General features: G+C 49.0%; 1 protein-coding gene across 1 annotated transcript; it reads right to left on the reverse strand.

Annotated features, from left to right (window-relative positions):
- Positions 1-7932: 7932 nt before the first annotated feature.
- Positions 7933-12821, reverse strand: LOC120650088 (putative linoleate 9S-lipoxygenase 3). Its single transcript, XM_039927107.1, has 7 exons — positions 12526-12821; positions 11663-11958; positions 10587-10824; positions 10122-10457; positions 9927-10012; positions 9320-9735; positions 7933-9220 (listed from the first exon to the last, which is right to left on the reverse strand). The coding sequence occupies exons 1-7, from the start codon at positions 12713-12715 to the stop codon at positions 8185-8187; spliced, it is 2598 nt and encodes an 865-aa protein (XP_039783041.1). The 5' UTR covers positions 12716-12821; the 3' UTR covers positions 7933-8184.
- Between the last annotated feature and the right edge of the window lie 3582 nt (positions 12822-16403).

A 16403-nucleotide genomic window follows, 5' to 3' on the forward strand; every position in this document is an offset into this window, starting at 1 on the left:
AAGCTCGAGCGAGCGAGCGAGATGAGCAGCTGACTGCCCAACCCAAGGCGCCGAGCGAAACCGCGGAAACGGCTCGACCGGGGGGGAAGGGTGGGTGGACTCGGAAAGCCCGGGGCGGCTCCGCACGGTCAACCCGGTCGTCCCCGTCTGGTGCGTGCGTGTCCCCGCCTCCCGGGACCGTAGGCGGCTGCTGCCAACGCGCACCGACCAGCCAACCAGCTCGCGAGGCCGGGAGAGAGGGAGCCGTCGTGTGATCGTGTCGTCGTACTGGGACACTGGCTGACGTACATCACATCAAATCTTATGATATATGTATGAAGTATTAAATATAGTTAAAAAATATAACTAATTGTATTTGGTTGTAAATGACGAGACGAATCTTTTGAGACTAATTACTCTATAGTTGGACAATAGTTACCAAATAAAACCGAAACATACTACAACAAATTTTTTTTACACACCCCATGTCGCGCGCGCTGATGATGGGAGCCCTGGCACTGCAGCCGCCGCGACCGGGACTGGACAGTGGGCACGGGTGTCATCAAGGTCCCGCCTAGGCCCTAGGCCACCGTCACTGCTCCTGCACGTTCGTGATCTGCAGCAGTTTCCTCGCCAGATCCGGCGCAGTGCCGTTGTTTCAAAAAAAGAAAACACAAACGAACGAAAAAAAACGATATGCTGCTGCTGTGGAAGAAACGGGATCACGAGCGGCAGGTGCGTGGCGAGTTGGTGACCGAGGGCGAATCGCCTACGCGAGCCTGATTCCGACGGGAACTGACTTGTTTCGGACGCTTTGCGGCGAAGGTGAGCCATCCGAAAAGACATTTACCGTGTTGCCTGGGTAGACTACTCTGACCTCGTCTCCCTGACGTTTTTGGTCCGTGCAAGCATCGTGCAAGCATCAGGATTGGCCGGCCATGGCTTGGGAACCAAGTTCAGGACAGACGCGTGGAAAGGCCGGCCAGGGCATGAATCGAATTGAAGTGAAAAATGCCAAAAATGCAAGAACAGGTCGGTAGCAACGAATTTTCAGAGGGGATAGGAGAGAATCTCTCGCGCCGCGTCACCCTAGTTTTTTTTTTCAACCTGCTGCCTCTGTACGGAAACACCCCCTCCCGATTCAACCCCTAGCTGTCAACAGTTAACTTGATCGTATCCTATGCCTTCTCAGCATCGCCTACTGCGCTACTAGACCCTATTTTTTTTCAACACGAGCCATCCCTCATTTCCATTGTATCCAACGGAAATTCCACAAGGTTCACATAGTTTTAAGAGACAGAAAAGGGAGAGGAAGGGACAGGGGATCTAATCTGATTCAGACTAGAACACGCTGCCAGATTGTGACCTAGGGTTCCCAGGTCGCAGCACCCTCCCGAAACAGTTTTACAGACCGATTGCCGACCTAATTGTCTCAAGGCAACAGAAAGAAAACAGAAAAGAGCGGCGACGTGCTTTTCTAGGGGCGACAGGTCTTGCCATCAGTCCCCCCTCATCAGATCAACTCATCGTCTTCGCGCTCTTCTTCCGCAGTCGACGGTAGGATCCTGGCAGTAGTCGACGCCACGGGCTGACATGCCATCATTCTGTGAGCACATGCGAGCAAAGCTTGGACGCCCTCCAAGATCTTCCCCTGTGTCTCAGAGCTGTATAAACCTGCCCAGTAGGTCAAGAAAGAACAAACATGAATTAAGACCCCGAGAGGGTTTTTGATCATTTTCTTGTCAAAACAAGCCTTGTTTCTACATTTCCATATGGCCCAATTTCTACATTTCCATATGGCCCAGCAGACCGCTGCACAACCACTGGTGTACACCGAGCTGCCCCCCGGCAGCTAGTTGGCAATCCATGTTTTGTACTGCTGCAGATTCCGGGGAATGTTAGTGGCACCAATGCATAGATCAATTATCCCTCAAGTAATCTTAGCAACATGACACTAGAAGAAAAGGTGATCAATGGTTTTATTTTCATTACAGAAGTGACAAATGGGACTCCCCTCCCAATGTCTTTTCCTCAGATTATCTTTTGTTAAAATGGCATTATTTTCCACTAACCACATGAAGATTTTAATCTTGTATGGGATTTTGGCTTTCCAGACATGTTTAAAATGCCCCCCAGAGTCCTCCCTAGTCAGGAAATTATAGACTGATTTTGTGGAAAACAAGGAATTTTTGTTCCATTTCCAGATTGGGACATCCTCATTTTCCTCAAACACATGAGCATAGGTGATATTGATAATTGTAATCCATTGATCAAAGAGGATGGGAGAACCATATCTTGAACCAGATCTGCCCATGTGCGACCACAAAATCAAAGACTGAAATGTTTTTACTTTCACAAAGATCAAAGAGGACAGGATAGAGAGTGCATAACGGTTTGTCAGTAATCCATATATCAGTCCAGAAAGCGGCTTTTTTCTATTTTTAACCAAAAAGGTTCTCCCTCTTAGGTATATATGTTTAACTTTCAGAAGATCACACCAAACTGGTGAGTCATCTATTTTGTGTCTCACAGAGCCAACATTTGTGTCCTGCATGTACTCCCTCTTTATTATGTCTTGCCACATCCCCTTCTCAGCCTCAAGTTTCCACCACCAGCATAATAGGCTTATATTCATTTTTTGAATATTTTTTATGCCCAGACCACCTTGCTTTTTACTCTTGTTGATAATATCCCACCTCACCAGATGGTATTTTCTTTTTTGACTCCCCCCTTGCCATAAGAAAGTCCTTCTTTGTTTATCCAGCCTAGCAGTAGTAGTTTTAGGGAGAAGATACATGGACATATGGTAGATGAAGGAATTTGAGAGGCTAGCTTCAATCAAAGTAGTTCTGCCAGCTATAGATAAAGCTCTTCCTTTCCAAATGGCTAGTTTCTTATCATTTTTCTCCTCAAGCAGAGTCCAGTCCTTGACATGAAGTCTGCGAGGAGTAACTGGCACACTCAAGTACCTACTAGACCCTATTTAGATGAGCTAAATTTAAATGCTAAACTTTAGCACTCATATCCTTCGTAAAGTTTTTAAATTTTGACTAAAGTATAGCTCATCTCATCAGCACTTTTGTTTGGAAGAGCTAGTGCTAAAATTTAGAACTTTAAATATTACCAGTTGGGTATCAAAAAAAACACCCCTACATCTTATCTGTCTTTAACGATTGGATCGACAGCTTGATCCAGAATTTAAGATACTCTCTAGAACTGGACACGGGAATATCACACTGTGTAGAGGGGCTCAGACTTGCCGATCGGTCGTGCTACAGGGCTGCACCAGTCTGCAACTAATATTGTACGGCCAACTTGCTATACGCCAAAATATCATTTCACATTTTTTTTGAAACGAATATCATTTCAGATTTATTTTAATGTTGTATGGAGTAAGAATTTGCCATGGATCCGGCGGGTATGGGGAAACACGTTACCACGTGAAACACTCGCAGTCGATGGTCCACGCACTAATGATCCTTAAAGGCGTTTACAGCATGCATGATGCTTGCGACGACCCTGATCATAGTCTTCTTCTTCTTCTTTCTTTACCAAATGGATCTTTCGGGTGTGGTGTGCCTAAAGCGTCTTAAAATTTTATTTAGATAATCTAAGGGTCGGGCTGGTCTAAAAGGCCGGGCTCTACTTCTATTCAATTTTGAGCTAAAATTAACAAAACTCAAATTAGATTGTGAAGAGACTATTAGGGTCATGATCTATTATCAACCTGTGGGTGGCTTCACTGTTTAGCACTAGTCAGTGCAATGCCTTGATGGATCATGATCACACAGAATCTAGGCACGACCGACATAATAACATATGGTGGTTATCACACTAATCTAAACACCTTTTAGGAACGGTGATTCAGAGAGGGGATCCTTTTTAGGTAGCACGCGTTGAGAGGTTTCTTGGTCGTCCAGGGACTGTGGAAACTAAAGTAGTGGAAGGAGCCCGAGAAAGTATCGCTACGCTTTTTCGGCGTGATTCTCGTGGCGAACATTTAGGTCGTCAACCTCGTGAGGCATTTCATCGCTCGTTTTGATGACCACAAGAAGCTCTGCAAGATCAAGTGTCTCTACTACTCATTCCCTATGCAAATCCCTGCAATTGTAGCGACAAACGAGCATAACCGATGAAAAATGCATTTTACATGAGGTGTCTCTGTATCTCCTACCAACAGTGAAGCCCTCGCATTAATGTTCTTTCTAGCACAAGAAACACAAGAGGACTTGATGACAGAGAAGTTGAGCAACAAGAACATAACGTGAGTACAACTAATAATTGCATTGGAATGAAAGTTTGTGTCTTGTTCCATTTGACGAAGACACATTAGATGGCTGTGTAGAAGACATGTAAGAAAAAAGGTACATAAGCTATATATACAGGATGGAGGCATGGAGCTCACGGGGATCACGTGGATAAGTCTATTTTACAACCTCGAACTAGTCAAGAAGTCCGTTTTTCAACCTCCTACTACGAAACCGGGTAACCTAGGCCCTCGAACTGGCAAAACCGTCCGAATCACCCCCTCGAGCACTGTAGCAAGCTGTTTCGAGGGCGGTTTGCTACAGTAACATTTTCGAATTTCTAGAATTTCACACCTCTCTCAATTAAATAAGAAAGAAAGCATAGTTAATATTGTCTAAAAATCATAATATTTTTTTGGGAGGTAGATAAAAAGACAAGAAATTTATTTTGGCTAGATGTGATACATTAAACATAATGAAATTTAAATTATAAAATTTAAAAAATGGGTAGAATTCAAAATTTCTTGAATTTTTGGGTTAGCTAAACCTTTGATAAAAATGAAATAAAAATATGATAATTCATAATTTTTTATTTAGTTTAATAAGGTATTTTTTATTGGCCCAAGTTTTTATGAAAGTTTTTGAATTCCTTCGCAATGCTCAAATTTGAATCAAATTTGATTCCTCAAATTTTAATTTATGAATTTTCTATAGAACTTGGGCCAATAAAAAGTACCTAACTAAACTAAATAAAAAATTATGAATTATCATATTTTTAATGCATTTTTATCATAGGTTTAGATGACCTAAAAATTCAAGGAATTTTGAATTCTACCTATTTTTAAAATTTTATAATTCAAATTCCTTTATGTCTATTGTAGAACATCTAGCCAAAATAGATTCCTTGTCTTTTGATCTACCTCCCAAAAAAATATCATGATTTTTAGATAATATTAACTATGCTTTTTTTATTATTTAATTGAGAGAGGTGTGAAATTCGGAAATTTTACTGTAGCAAAACCGCCTTTGGCTGAGCCAGGGTTGTTTTTCAAACGGTTTCGTTAGTTGGAGGTGTAGGATGTCCGGTTTCGTAGTTCAAGGGCCAAAATCAGACTATCGTGATAGTTCAGGGTTAAAAAACAGACTTTTCCCTATGCTAATCTGCGACATGTAACAGATGGTTGCTAGGACAAAATAACCTATTAGCACAAAAACATAGACGTATATATGATGCAGCTGATAATTTGATGTGATACACATGACAATGACCCCACCTTTTTTTTTTAAAGTTATGACCCAACCTAATTTGATGAGTATAGAGCGACCATCCACGTGTGAAAAATCAATCAAGAAAGTTATATGGAAGTGCGGATTGAAAGCATCACGAACTGCTTTGCACCAGCTAGAGACAATCATTTGTGAGATATAAATTGGACCTTAGAGTGATCTCTTAGTGATTTGGATATGCCTTTGGTTAGGTGCCACTTTAAGAAATAAAAAAAACCTTCCGAAAGGTGCCAAAAGTTGACTGATTAGTCAATTGCTAAGGGCTGCTCTAGGGTGCTCTCGGAATGGAAAGGCTAACCACGAAGGTCTGCTAGTAGGTTGGGTTGAAATGGGTTTTATGGGGTGATTTTTGATGTGGAGTGTGTTTGGATGGATTAAAATGGGTTATATTAGGTAATGGAATAGGGAGGAGCGGGTTCTATGTAAATGTGGGTCGGGCCAGGTTGGGGTGGGTTGAAATGGATATTTTGCGCAAAACAGTATAACTATGTTGAAAGTCCGATCCTTAAATTAAAAACTACGCGTTCACACCATAAAACTTTATAAAAAATTGGTTGAAATTTGTTAGAAATAACTCAGTATGGCTGGCAGATACTTTGAGTAAAGCAGTATGGCTAGAACTACATGCGGGCCCCATGTTAAGAACCACAGACCCTAAAAGTAAAACCTCACATTCACACTATAAAATTTTATAGAAAATGTCTGAAATTGTTGGATATAACTCAATATGACTAGAACTACATGTTTTTCCCCACGTCAAGAGCCGGACCTTGGAAATAAAATCTCGCATTGACACTATAAAATTATTATCGAAATTAACTGAAATTTATTGAAGATGACTTAGTATAACTGACAGCTACTCTATGCGAAACAGTGTGGCTATGCCTATACGTAGGGCCCACGTCAAGAGCGAAGCCACTAAATTTTATATCTATAGTAGAACTTAAGTGTTTCTATGGTTACCCATGTAATGAGGTGGGATGGTTAGAGTTTAGAAATTAACTATCTCGACAGGATGGGATTGCCTACGGGGTTGAGTCTGTTACATGTTACAACCCATTAGCAGGGTTATATCAGATCATAATCTAAAGGCACAGGTTCACTGAACACGTGTGGAATAAGAATGAACGAGGAGAATATATTACAGAACCCAATCATTCCGTCTGTTCCCTCCAATTATTAGCCACCCCTCTCCTATCGCCCTCCATAGCGGTAGCAGCCGCCTAGCACGTTCAGTGCTTCACCCACCACAATGGCGATCCGGGGTCTGGGTCTCGCTCCAGTTTGGCTCGCTACGGCTGCAAGCCCTTCAGGCTTTAGCAGCCTCTTTGGAACTTATCGCAGCGGAAATTCAGCGATTTGTTTTTCGTTTTAGAATTGTACAGACGGTACTGTACCTGTGCTTATCAAAAGATCAAAACAGATTTAAAGGCTTCGTATAGATTTTCTTCGTAAGAGATTTATAATTTTTCAAAAAAAGAGTTGAGAATCTTCCGCAATGCCCGAGACTTTAATCAGTGATCAGGACTGAAACCGACAGCCAATGCCTGCAGAGAGTGAAGTTTGTCGCCTTTCCGGGCTGCCGGCCACTACTGCTAAAGTCACTTCTGGCGACTAGCGTATCGCTCACTACAGTGCAGCTCGAGCCCACGTCTGTACCTGTATTGAAAAGCAAAAGCTGATGCGGGCTCGTGGTTGGTGCCATGGTGGGGCTTTGGGCATGCGCTTTAGAGCAGGTTCTATGATTTCGCCGGCAGCCGGCTGGGAGCTGCGGTGAGGTGGCGTGCGACTGTGGTGGGTCCCGCTAGAATTCAATGTACTGCAACACTTTCAGCCAATGGGAAGCGCGATTTGCCTCTCCGCCGACCGGGAGCGGGCGCTCCGCGAGACGCCCGCGGCGCTCTCTCTCGTTTCTCTCTGCCACGGAGGATCTCAGCAGGCTGGGAGCGATCATAATACTTGCTCTTACGCTGACGAATGGGTCTCGGCAGATGCTCTCATCCAAATCTCCCGTACCAGCAGAGAGATTTAGTTTATGTGCTCACCAAACCGAAATGTTCGCAGATACAGCTTATATCTCGAAGTGGTTCTGACGGAAGTTCCCGGCTTTTCTTTAATCTTGAGCTGGCTTAAGTCAAAGCTTAAGCTGGCCTAACCTTTCAGATTAGATTCCTGCGTGATGTGTGGCGCTTCTTTCTCTTTATCAATTATAGTGTACTGTGCCAACCAATCCGTAGGGCCTGGGTCTGGGTCTGGATTTTACACAGGATGCCAGTATAATACTGGCAGAGGTTCCTGCCAACCTATGAAGATTTGCACGATTGCATCTAGAAACATTGAGGTCAACAGTTTCCAGATTACTCAAGTCAACGGCTTGGTCGCCAACAGCTTCGCTAATCTGTGTGCGATCGAGCTCTCTGATTTGAAATGCCAGTTACTTTATGCAACATTCACTTCGTTTTATTACGTGTTATTTTCCATTTACCGGCCGACACAAAAACTATTATTAACCGATCTCTCTACAAGCTCTCATGCGGCATTGACACGACGACGCTCACACTGTCACACACAGTCACACACGAAAGCGGCGTGCCTTGTTCAAGCACCAACCTCGCTCTCATGGCCTCGAGAACGCTCAACGGCTAGTAGCAGACTGCAGGCACGCCGGTGCTCAGATGGAGATGCTGTTGGGGATGCCCTTGGCGGTGATCCCGGCGGCGGCGCCCGTGCGGTCGGAGGTGTTGGGGTACAGCAGCGTGTAGGGGAACGCGGCGGGCCCGGTCCGGTTCTTGAGCTGCGGGTCGCGGTTGGCGCCCGCCACCTTGCCCTCGATCTCCACCAGCGCGTCGCTGAACCGCTGGAACGCCGCGAGCGCCCGGGCGTCGGAGGTCCACGCCGGGGTGTCGCGCTGGCCCAGGTACACCTCGTCGGAGGAGTGCTTGGAGAGCACCTCGATGAGCGAGATGCCGATGATGGTCTGGATCTGGCTCGTGATGGTGCGGATGAAGCCCAGCTCCGGGTCGCGCTCCAGCTCCGCGTACGCCTCGGTGCCGGGCTCCGGCATCCGCCGCCGGCTCACCGTCGGCCGGTTCGGCAGGTACCCCGCGTACGGGTACTGCCCGAAGTTGACGGCCGCGTGCAGCGCCGACGCGATCCAGATGATGGTGGTGCAGGCGCCGGCGAGCTCCGGCACGGCCCGCATCCGGGGCCACCAGGGCGCGTCCTTGAGGTCGCCGTGCCCGACCTCGCGCACCTCCTTCCACCACGCCTGCAGCTCCTCGTCGCCCTGCAGCGTGGCGTCGTCGGGGTAGTAGATGGCCAGGTACTCGCCCACCCACTGCTCGATGGCGTGCCAGACGGCCAGCCCGTCGCTCGCGTACGGGTAGTCCTCGATCAGCAGCCGCACCTTGGTGGGGCTCGACGGGTCCGCCACCGCCACGCCCCGCTTGACGAGGTCGGCGGGGAGGCCCTGCTCGGTGAAGTTCCAGCCCCTGTACACCGCGGAGGACATGGCCAGCGCGTACTTGCCCGGGAACACGGTCATCTCGAAGATGCCGCCGCCGTTGATGAGCGTCTGCCGCGCCAGCGCGTTGATGGTCATCGTGTCGCGGTAGTGCGGGTGCAGGAGCTTGTGCACCGGGTGCGTCACGCTCAGCTGCCGGTTCGTCGCGATCACGAACGGCTCCATCACCGCGTGCGTGTTCAGCCTGGGATCCGTCGATCCATCGATTAAGTTCAGGATAGTCTCATCTCATCGTATATAAATTCACACGTGCGCATCTAAGGAGACTATGATGAGTTCGTACCAGTGGCTGATGAGCTGGTGCCAGCCGGAGTCGTTGACGGCGACGTAGGCCTTGGCGAGCTGCCACACCCAGGCGTCGACGCCGCTGGACGCCGGCGTGTAGACCTTGCTCTTGGCCTTGGTCAGGGCGCCGTCAATGTACGGCTCGCTGAGCTCGATGGCGAGCGGCGCCAGCCTGCCGTCGCCGCGCAGGAAGAAGAGCGTCCGGCTGGCGTAGATGAAGTTGCCCTCCAGGTTGTTGACGTCGATCAGGAACGGCATGAACCGGTCGTGGTGGTCCAGGATGAAGAGCCGGTTGCCGTCCAGCGCCTGCTGCACCGTGAGGCCCTCCAGGCCCTTCTCGATGTGCTCCGCCGTGATGGTGCTCGTCTGGTCGCCGTACTTGCTGGGATCGAGCGCGCTCTTGGGCGGGAACTCCTGCCATGGATCGATCGATCAAACACACACACACACACAGAGAGAGAGAGAGAGAGAGAGAGAGAGAGAGAGAGAGTCGTTCGTCAGGCGCATTCCGTCTCCGGCTGGTGACGCCATTCATTCGTTCACAACACGCTTGCATTGCTTGCAGGCATGCATCGATCTTTGCAAGAGCATGGTCATCTGCTCACCGTGAGGCGCGTGATCATCATCGGGTTGACGCCGGCGAGCACCTCCCGCGTGAACTCCTCGTCGGTCCTCCACGCATTCTTGTCCTCTGTTCCCCCATCCACAACGCAACGCAAACATTCAGTCAGTCAGCTCGCCGATCGACCACTCACTGTACCAGCAATTCAGAACTCATCAGCATGATCGATGTGCACCGCCTTTGATGATCTGCGGGATGGGGAGCTTGAGGAGGTAGTCGCCGCCGGCGGGGAGGAGGTCCTTGACGAGCTGGAGCGGGAAGAGCCTGCGCATGTCCTCGAGCGCCTGGATCCTGGGCAGCTTGATGCCGCCCTCGTAGAGGTTGAGGATGTCCTGGAAGGAGTCGAACTCGCCAGGGGTGGTGTCCACGTACGTGCGCACCGCCGGCACGATCCCCTGCGAGATGGCCTTGATCGAGTACCCCAGGAAGTCCGACATCTTGAGGTGGCCGAAGCGCTCGTCGCGCGGCACGTAGATCTGCTCCACCAGCGACAGCCGGCTCTCCGAGTTGGGGTCTGCGGCCAGGTCAGCGTCAGTCAACCCTGCAGCTAGAGTTTCTGACTGTGGGTCCGCGTGAGATCTGGACCCACGAGTCAGAGGAAGTAATAGTATAGCAGAATTTTTTTTAAAAAAAACTAACACACCGGTGCTGGTGGGCTTGCGGCCGGTGCGGCAGCGGCGCGGGTAGGGGTGGTCGGCGGAGCCGCCGAGGACGGGGCGCGGGTTGCCGCGGTCGGGCTCGCCGAGGTCGTTGTAGACGTCGTAGCGGTAGACGCGGTCGTGCTCCTCGTAGGGGCCCTGCTGGTCGTCGCCGCGGAGGTTGCGGAGCTCGTCGTCGCGGTAGGGCTTGAGCGCCGGCGGCATCTGGCTCGGCAGGTACGTCTGCGTCGATCGCCGTCCAGCACGAGAGACAAAAATCAATATGTTTTTTTTACACACAGAAATTAATATGTTGACTGACTGACTGACTGACTGGTTGACTGACTCTTACACCTGGTCAGTCCATGGATTAATACTCCTTATGAATTACTACTACTCTGTATCATCGACAGATAAGCACACACGCTAACCGCTGATTTGCTACACGACCGAAGACTTGACCTGACCAACTCGATCATCACGACCTTTTACCATCTCGAAAGCAAACTTGAGTGCCTTGGCATCATCAACCGTTCGAAAAAAGTTTCCCGGGGGAATGAAATGGACATGCTTCTAGTCACGTGAATCCACATGCCTCTCCCCGCGTCAGAACCCTGAAGATCATTCTGGTCGCTGGCACTAAATTTTCCCCTACCGTGGTAGTTGTACTAGTACCACTCCATTGAATTTTCTTCACCACACCATACTCTTTCCTACCTACGCCAATTGACAAACAGTGCCGGTCCTAGCAATAATAAAAAGAAATCTATATTGAGTAAGCTTGACTTGAAAGTTGAGTTTTGGCACTGTAATACATTTCGTTATTATTTGACAATTAATATTCGATTATAAATTAATTAAGTTTAAAAAATTCATCTCATATCAAACAGTTATATTATGTAATTAGTTATTTTTTTCAATTACATTTAATATTCCATATATGTGTCTAAAGATTCAATATGAAATACTGTAGATTTTTTTTTGAAAACTAAACATGATCTTAAAAAGTAGCCACTCGATAAGGTGTGACAGAGACTGTCAACAGGTCCGGCCAGGAATGTCACTGGCGTCGTCTACTTACATCGTTGGAGAAGAAGACGCGGTTGTAGCGGTACTTGGCGACGGGGTAGACCCAGGAGTTGGCGACGAAAGTCACCGTGCCGCGCCCCGGCACGTCGTCGAGGGTGATGGTCTTGAGGAAGAACTCGGCGGCGTGGTTGTTCTTGACGATGAAGGCGCCCGGCACGCCCAGCTTCTCCACCTCCCAGTCGAAGGTCACGCCGAACTTGGACTCGCCGGTCGTCAGCGACGGCAGGCTCGCCGTCAGCCACTGCTCCAGGTTCGCCTCGGCGCCCACCTTGCCGCGGTTGCCGTTGTCTGCACACGAGCGCACGCCGCCGCCGCATGGTGTGAGAGAGGGGACCGGGAGGCCAGGGTGCGAGCGCGCACGCCGCGTGTCGGCGTGTCGCGCATGCACCACGCGGCGCCCGGAGGTTACATACATGGGCATAGTAAATTGATAAATAAAGAATCTAGTTCAAAGTAAAAGTGGTTTCTGGTTGCTTGATCTTTGAGCTGGTATTGTGTGTCTTCTTTTACTTTGTCACGAGCAGGCCAGCATCTGGTGCTCTGCACCCATGCTATAGTCTCTGCTGTCTTTTTCTCGGTGTTGCTCTCGATTCTTTCCATGTCCCGTCACTCGTCAGAGATGACCGTGGGCCGAGGACCCGAGGTAAAGGCAGCGAGCCATGGCTGGCCGCCCAAGTAGCGCTTTTTATTTTGCTTTGTATGGTGAAGGGAAAAAAATGCATGCTTTGCTACCTCCACAAGGGATCGAAAAGCAACCAAGATCGAGGGCTCTTTAGCTAGCTCGAGATTTGGAAGGAAGGAAGGAAGGAAGGAGGGAAGGAGAAGGAGAAGGAGACGAGGATGAGGGGGGCTCACTGGGGTCGACGAGGGTGGAGCTGATGAGCTGGCAGGTGACCCCCTTGCCGAGGAACTCGCTGATGCCGTCGATGACGGTGGCGCCGAAGTCGTTGAGGTCGAGCACGTTCTTGCGCATGAGCACCACCGTGCCCTTGAGCCGCGCATTCTTGTTCGCCCCCGTCAGCCCGTCGATGATCCCGCTCAGCATCTTCGCCGCCCCCAACTCTCTACTCCTCGTCCTCTCCTCTACCCGGTGGCCTTTTGTTTTGCAGTGGCGACGGTGCGCGTGTGGTGAGAGGCCGAGAGGTCCCGGGGCGAGCCGGGGATTTATAGCCAGGCAGGCGAGCTGCAACGGAGCGCGCGGCTCGGCTACCGACTGCGGCTACGTGCCCGCGTTAGCGGTAGGGTTGAAAACGTCGCAATCGGTCGGGATAACTCTATTATTGTTTTCACTTTTACATTTTAATACGAATACGAAATCGAAAACGGAAAGCTCGAATACGAAAACGAACACAGAATTACGGGATATCGAAAACGAACCAATTCGAACGGAATGTGTCGAAAACGATCGAAATATGAAAAGTCAAAACGGAACTATCGACCCGTACAATGAAGAAATATTACCCAACCATCCAACCAACCCGACACAACAACACATACAAATCTTAAATCATAATAATTAATAACACAGAGATATATTAACAGTATAACACAAGTCTTAATAGTTAAGCATAATATAAGTGTTGAACTGTGACACGCCTTGGCTCACATGATCACAGAGTCCACAGGTGACAGGTCACGGCCGCATTCACACAGAGTCACAAATAAGTTTCAGATACACAAATAAGACCCGCAAGTGTAGAGCACAGCACAATATAAAAAACGTACACCCTATAGCTCTTAGTCTTCTTCCTGCCCCTCACTGCTAAGCGAGATAGTGGGTCCATTCTCCAGTTCGTGGGGGTGCTCGGCCTGCAGTGGTGCCCCTGGCTCCGTCCCCTGCGGCGGTGACGTGGTTGGGGGCCTTGGACAGTTGGACTGGGCGGCGAGCGCAGGTTCGCAGTAGGCTGGCGGAGGCGGAGGGAACACAGTCATGGAATCGGATGGGGTGCTCTAATTTTTTTGGGCTGGTTTCCATCAACTGCAAAAAATGGGATGTCCCGAATTGGTAAAAGCGGGATATCCCGAACAAATACGGGAAATCCGAAAACGATCGGGAAAACAGTCAAACCGTTTCCGTCCCGATTCCGAATTTGATATCCCGTATTACCGTACTGAATCCGAATTTGTCCGAAAATGCGAAAACGAGCAGGTAAAATGGAGATATCGGTGCGGAACGAAACGAGATTTATCCCGACCGTTTTCAACCCTAGTTAGCGGGGCCCTAGCGCTAGCTGCAGGTGCACGGATGGTGGCAGCGGGATAGCCTAGTTAATAATGTGGTTTGATTATTGCGGGGCGGGGCGCGAATGGACGAATGGTGTGGGTGGGAGTGGGAGGCGCCTGCGTGCACCTGCGCGATCGGTCGCTTGCGCTCGTCGCTGCGGGGTGGTTTGGTTCCATGAATTTTTTTAAAGTCTCTAATTTTTTAATATTTAGAAGTATTAAATAAAAGTTAATTATAAAACTAACTGCAGAACCCTGGGGCTAAATTGCGAGACGAATCTAATGAGGTATATTAATCTATGATTAGCGGATGGTTACTGTAACATCACTGTAGCAAATTATGAATTAATTAGGCTCATTAGATTCGTCTCGCGAATTAGCACTCAGCTGTAAAAAAATATTTATAAACAAATTTTATTTAATACTATAAAATAGTAAAAATTCTTTTGATGTGACCAGGACTTCTGGAAAAAATTTGGAATCAAACATGCCGCGTCGCGCCGCGCAGCAACGCCCCGCAAGGGCGCGGGGGTTTTGCAGGCTCGGCCGTGCGGGGGACAGGGACGCCAGCCCCGACGGGGCGACGGCGACGTGCCAGCCCCCGCGCTCGTGTTGGGCGTGCGCGTGAATACGTGATACGAATACGACACGAACGTCTGATCGGGGGACCGGCGCGCGCGGCTGGCAGATGTCCGCGCGCCTGCTGAGGCTCCCGGTGACCAGAGCGGCAGCAAGCGCGCCCCCACACCTAAAAGCATGGTTAATAGTCACGCTGACTGCCGACTGGGAAGCTCCACTTTGATGGTGGCGGACCCCACTATGTGAACCAATAGTAGTGGACGCATGCACTCTTCGCCAGCTTGAGCCGGCGCGTCGCCAGACGCCGGCCTCCTTCTCTTTCTCTTCATCCACGTAGTCGATAGACCTTCCATTTTTGGTGTATTAGAGATTTGAACATTTATTTATCCGGGTGCCGGGGAGAGAATGAGACCGAATCTCTATTTAGTTCAGCATTAGCTTAGAATGGTACCTTGCCAGTTGCCACACATGGACAACGAGGCGCGCTGCAGCCTGCAGGGTGCAGCGCAGGCACGCACGACACACCGGGTGGTAGCAGTAGGAGCACCAGCGTGGGTGCGCGCGCGCGCGTGATCGCAAAGTTAAAGCGGTTCGATTATTGGGCCGCGGGAGTGAATGGTGTGGGAGGCGCCTGCGTGCACCCGGCCTCTTCCGCCCGTCGATCACGCTTCCCCGTCGCGCCGCGTACCAACGCAACGCCGCCGCCGCAGTTTTAGTTTTGGCTGGCCGTACGGGGGGCCACGGCGCTGGCCGGCCGCACCGACGGCGACGCGCCGTCCGGCCAGCCTCGATCGTGTTCTGCGTGCGATATACCAAACGCCTGGCACTCCCATGGCGAGCGAGACCGGCACGCGCGCGGACGCCGCGAGATTTTGTGCGAGAGGGTTGTTCTTCCACGGCGTTTCCCCTCGTATCGATATTCTTCCCTGCATTACTGCCCTCTCTAGATTGCTTTCATTTGTCCGGCATGTTAGTAATGATCTTCACTAGTTGGCCCAACGACAAACTGGACCCTCGCGAACACGGCTGGTGGTAGTCCTTTTGGCTTTTGGTGAGAAAAAAAAAACAGATAGATCATCGGTTTTTGACTGATCTTGTGATCAGATCAGGAAAGGTATATTCTTGCCGGATCGAGCCCGCGGTTTTGTCATGGTGAAGACAAGGCGGAGTGGTTGTGGCACTAGCCAACTGCCCTTCTTTAATCGCTGACAATCATTGAACTACGTGTGGTCGCCACGAGCACAGATCTTTTATTATTCAAATTGCTGTGAGATGACCTTGAATGGAAAATCTGCGTGACCGGCCGGCCAGACCCGTCACCCGCCCACGGTGAAAGAAAGGAAACCAATGACAAAGAATATAATACTGGTCCTCTCCCTGCTTTGATTTCAGGGCCTCGCCTAACTCAGTCGGATTTATGCGGACCCAGCCCTCCGTTCATTGGATGGGAATCGTGTTACGTAATGCGATGTGGAGCTCTCGTTTACAAAAGAGAGAAACTTGGTGTGTTTATATGTTTAGGGGTAAAATTTTTGAAAAAAAATATTACTATTTCGGAGTACTCCCTCCGTTTTCGTTTATTAGGCAAATAAAGTTCACAAAACTTTTTGCATAGATTGGTTATAAATCGCGAGACGAATCTAACGAGCCTAATTAATTTATAATTTAATTTTTTTGAGTAAATATATAATTAATTCATAACTAACGGATGATTACTATAACATCACTTTTACAAATCATGAATTAAGTAGACTCATTAGATTCGTCTCGTGATTTACAATCCATTCGTATAATTTTTTTGTAAATTGACTTCATTGATACTCCATGCAGGTGTCCAAACATATGATGTGATATTTTGTGCAAAAAATTTTTGGCATCTAAACACGGCCTTAGCAGTACGAGGTGACAGCTAGATTTGTTTGTTTATTTTG

This window comes from Panicum virgatum, chromosome 9K (assembly GCF_016808335.1).
Source record: "Panicum virgatum strain AP13 chromosome 9K, P.virgatum_v5, whole genome shotgun sequence".
NCBI classification, from domain to species: domain Eukaryota; kingdom Viridiplantae; phylum Streptophyta; class Magnoliopsida; order Poales; family Poaceae; genus Panicum; species Panicum virgatum.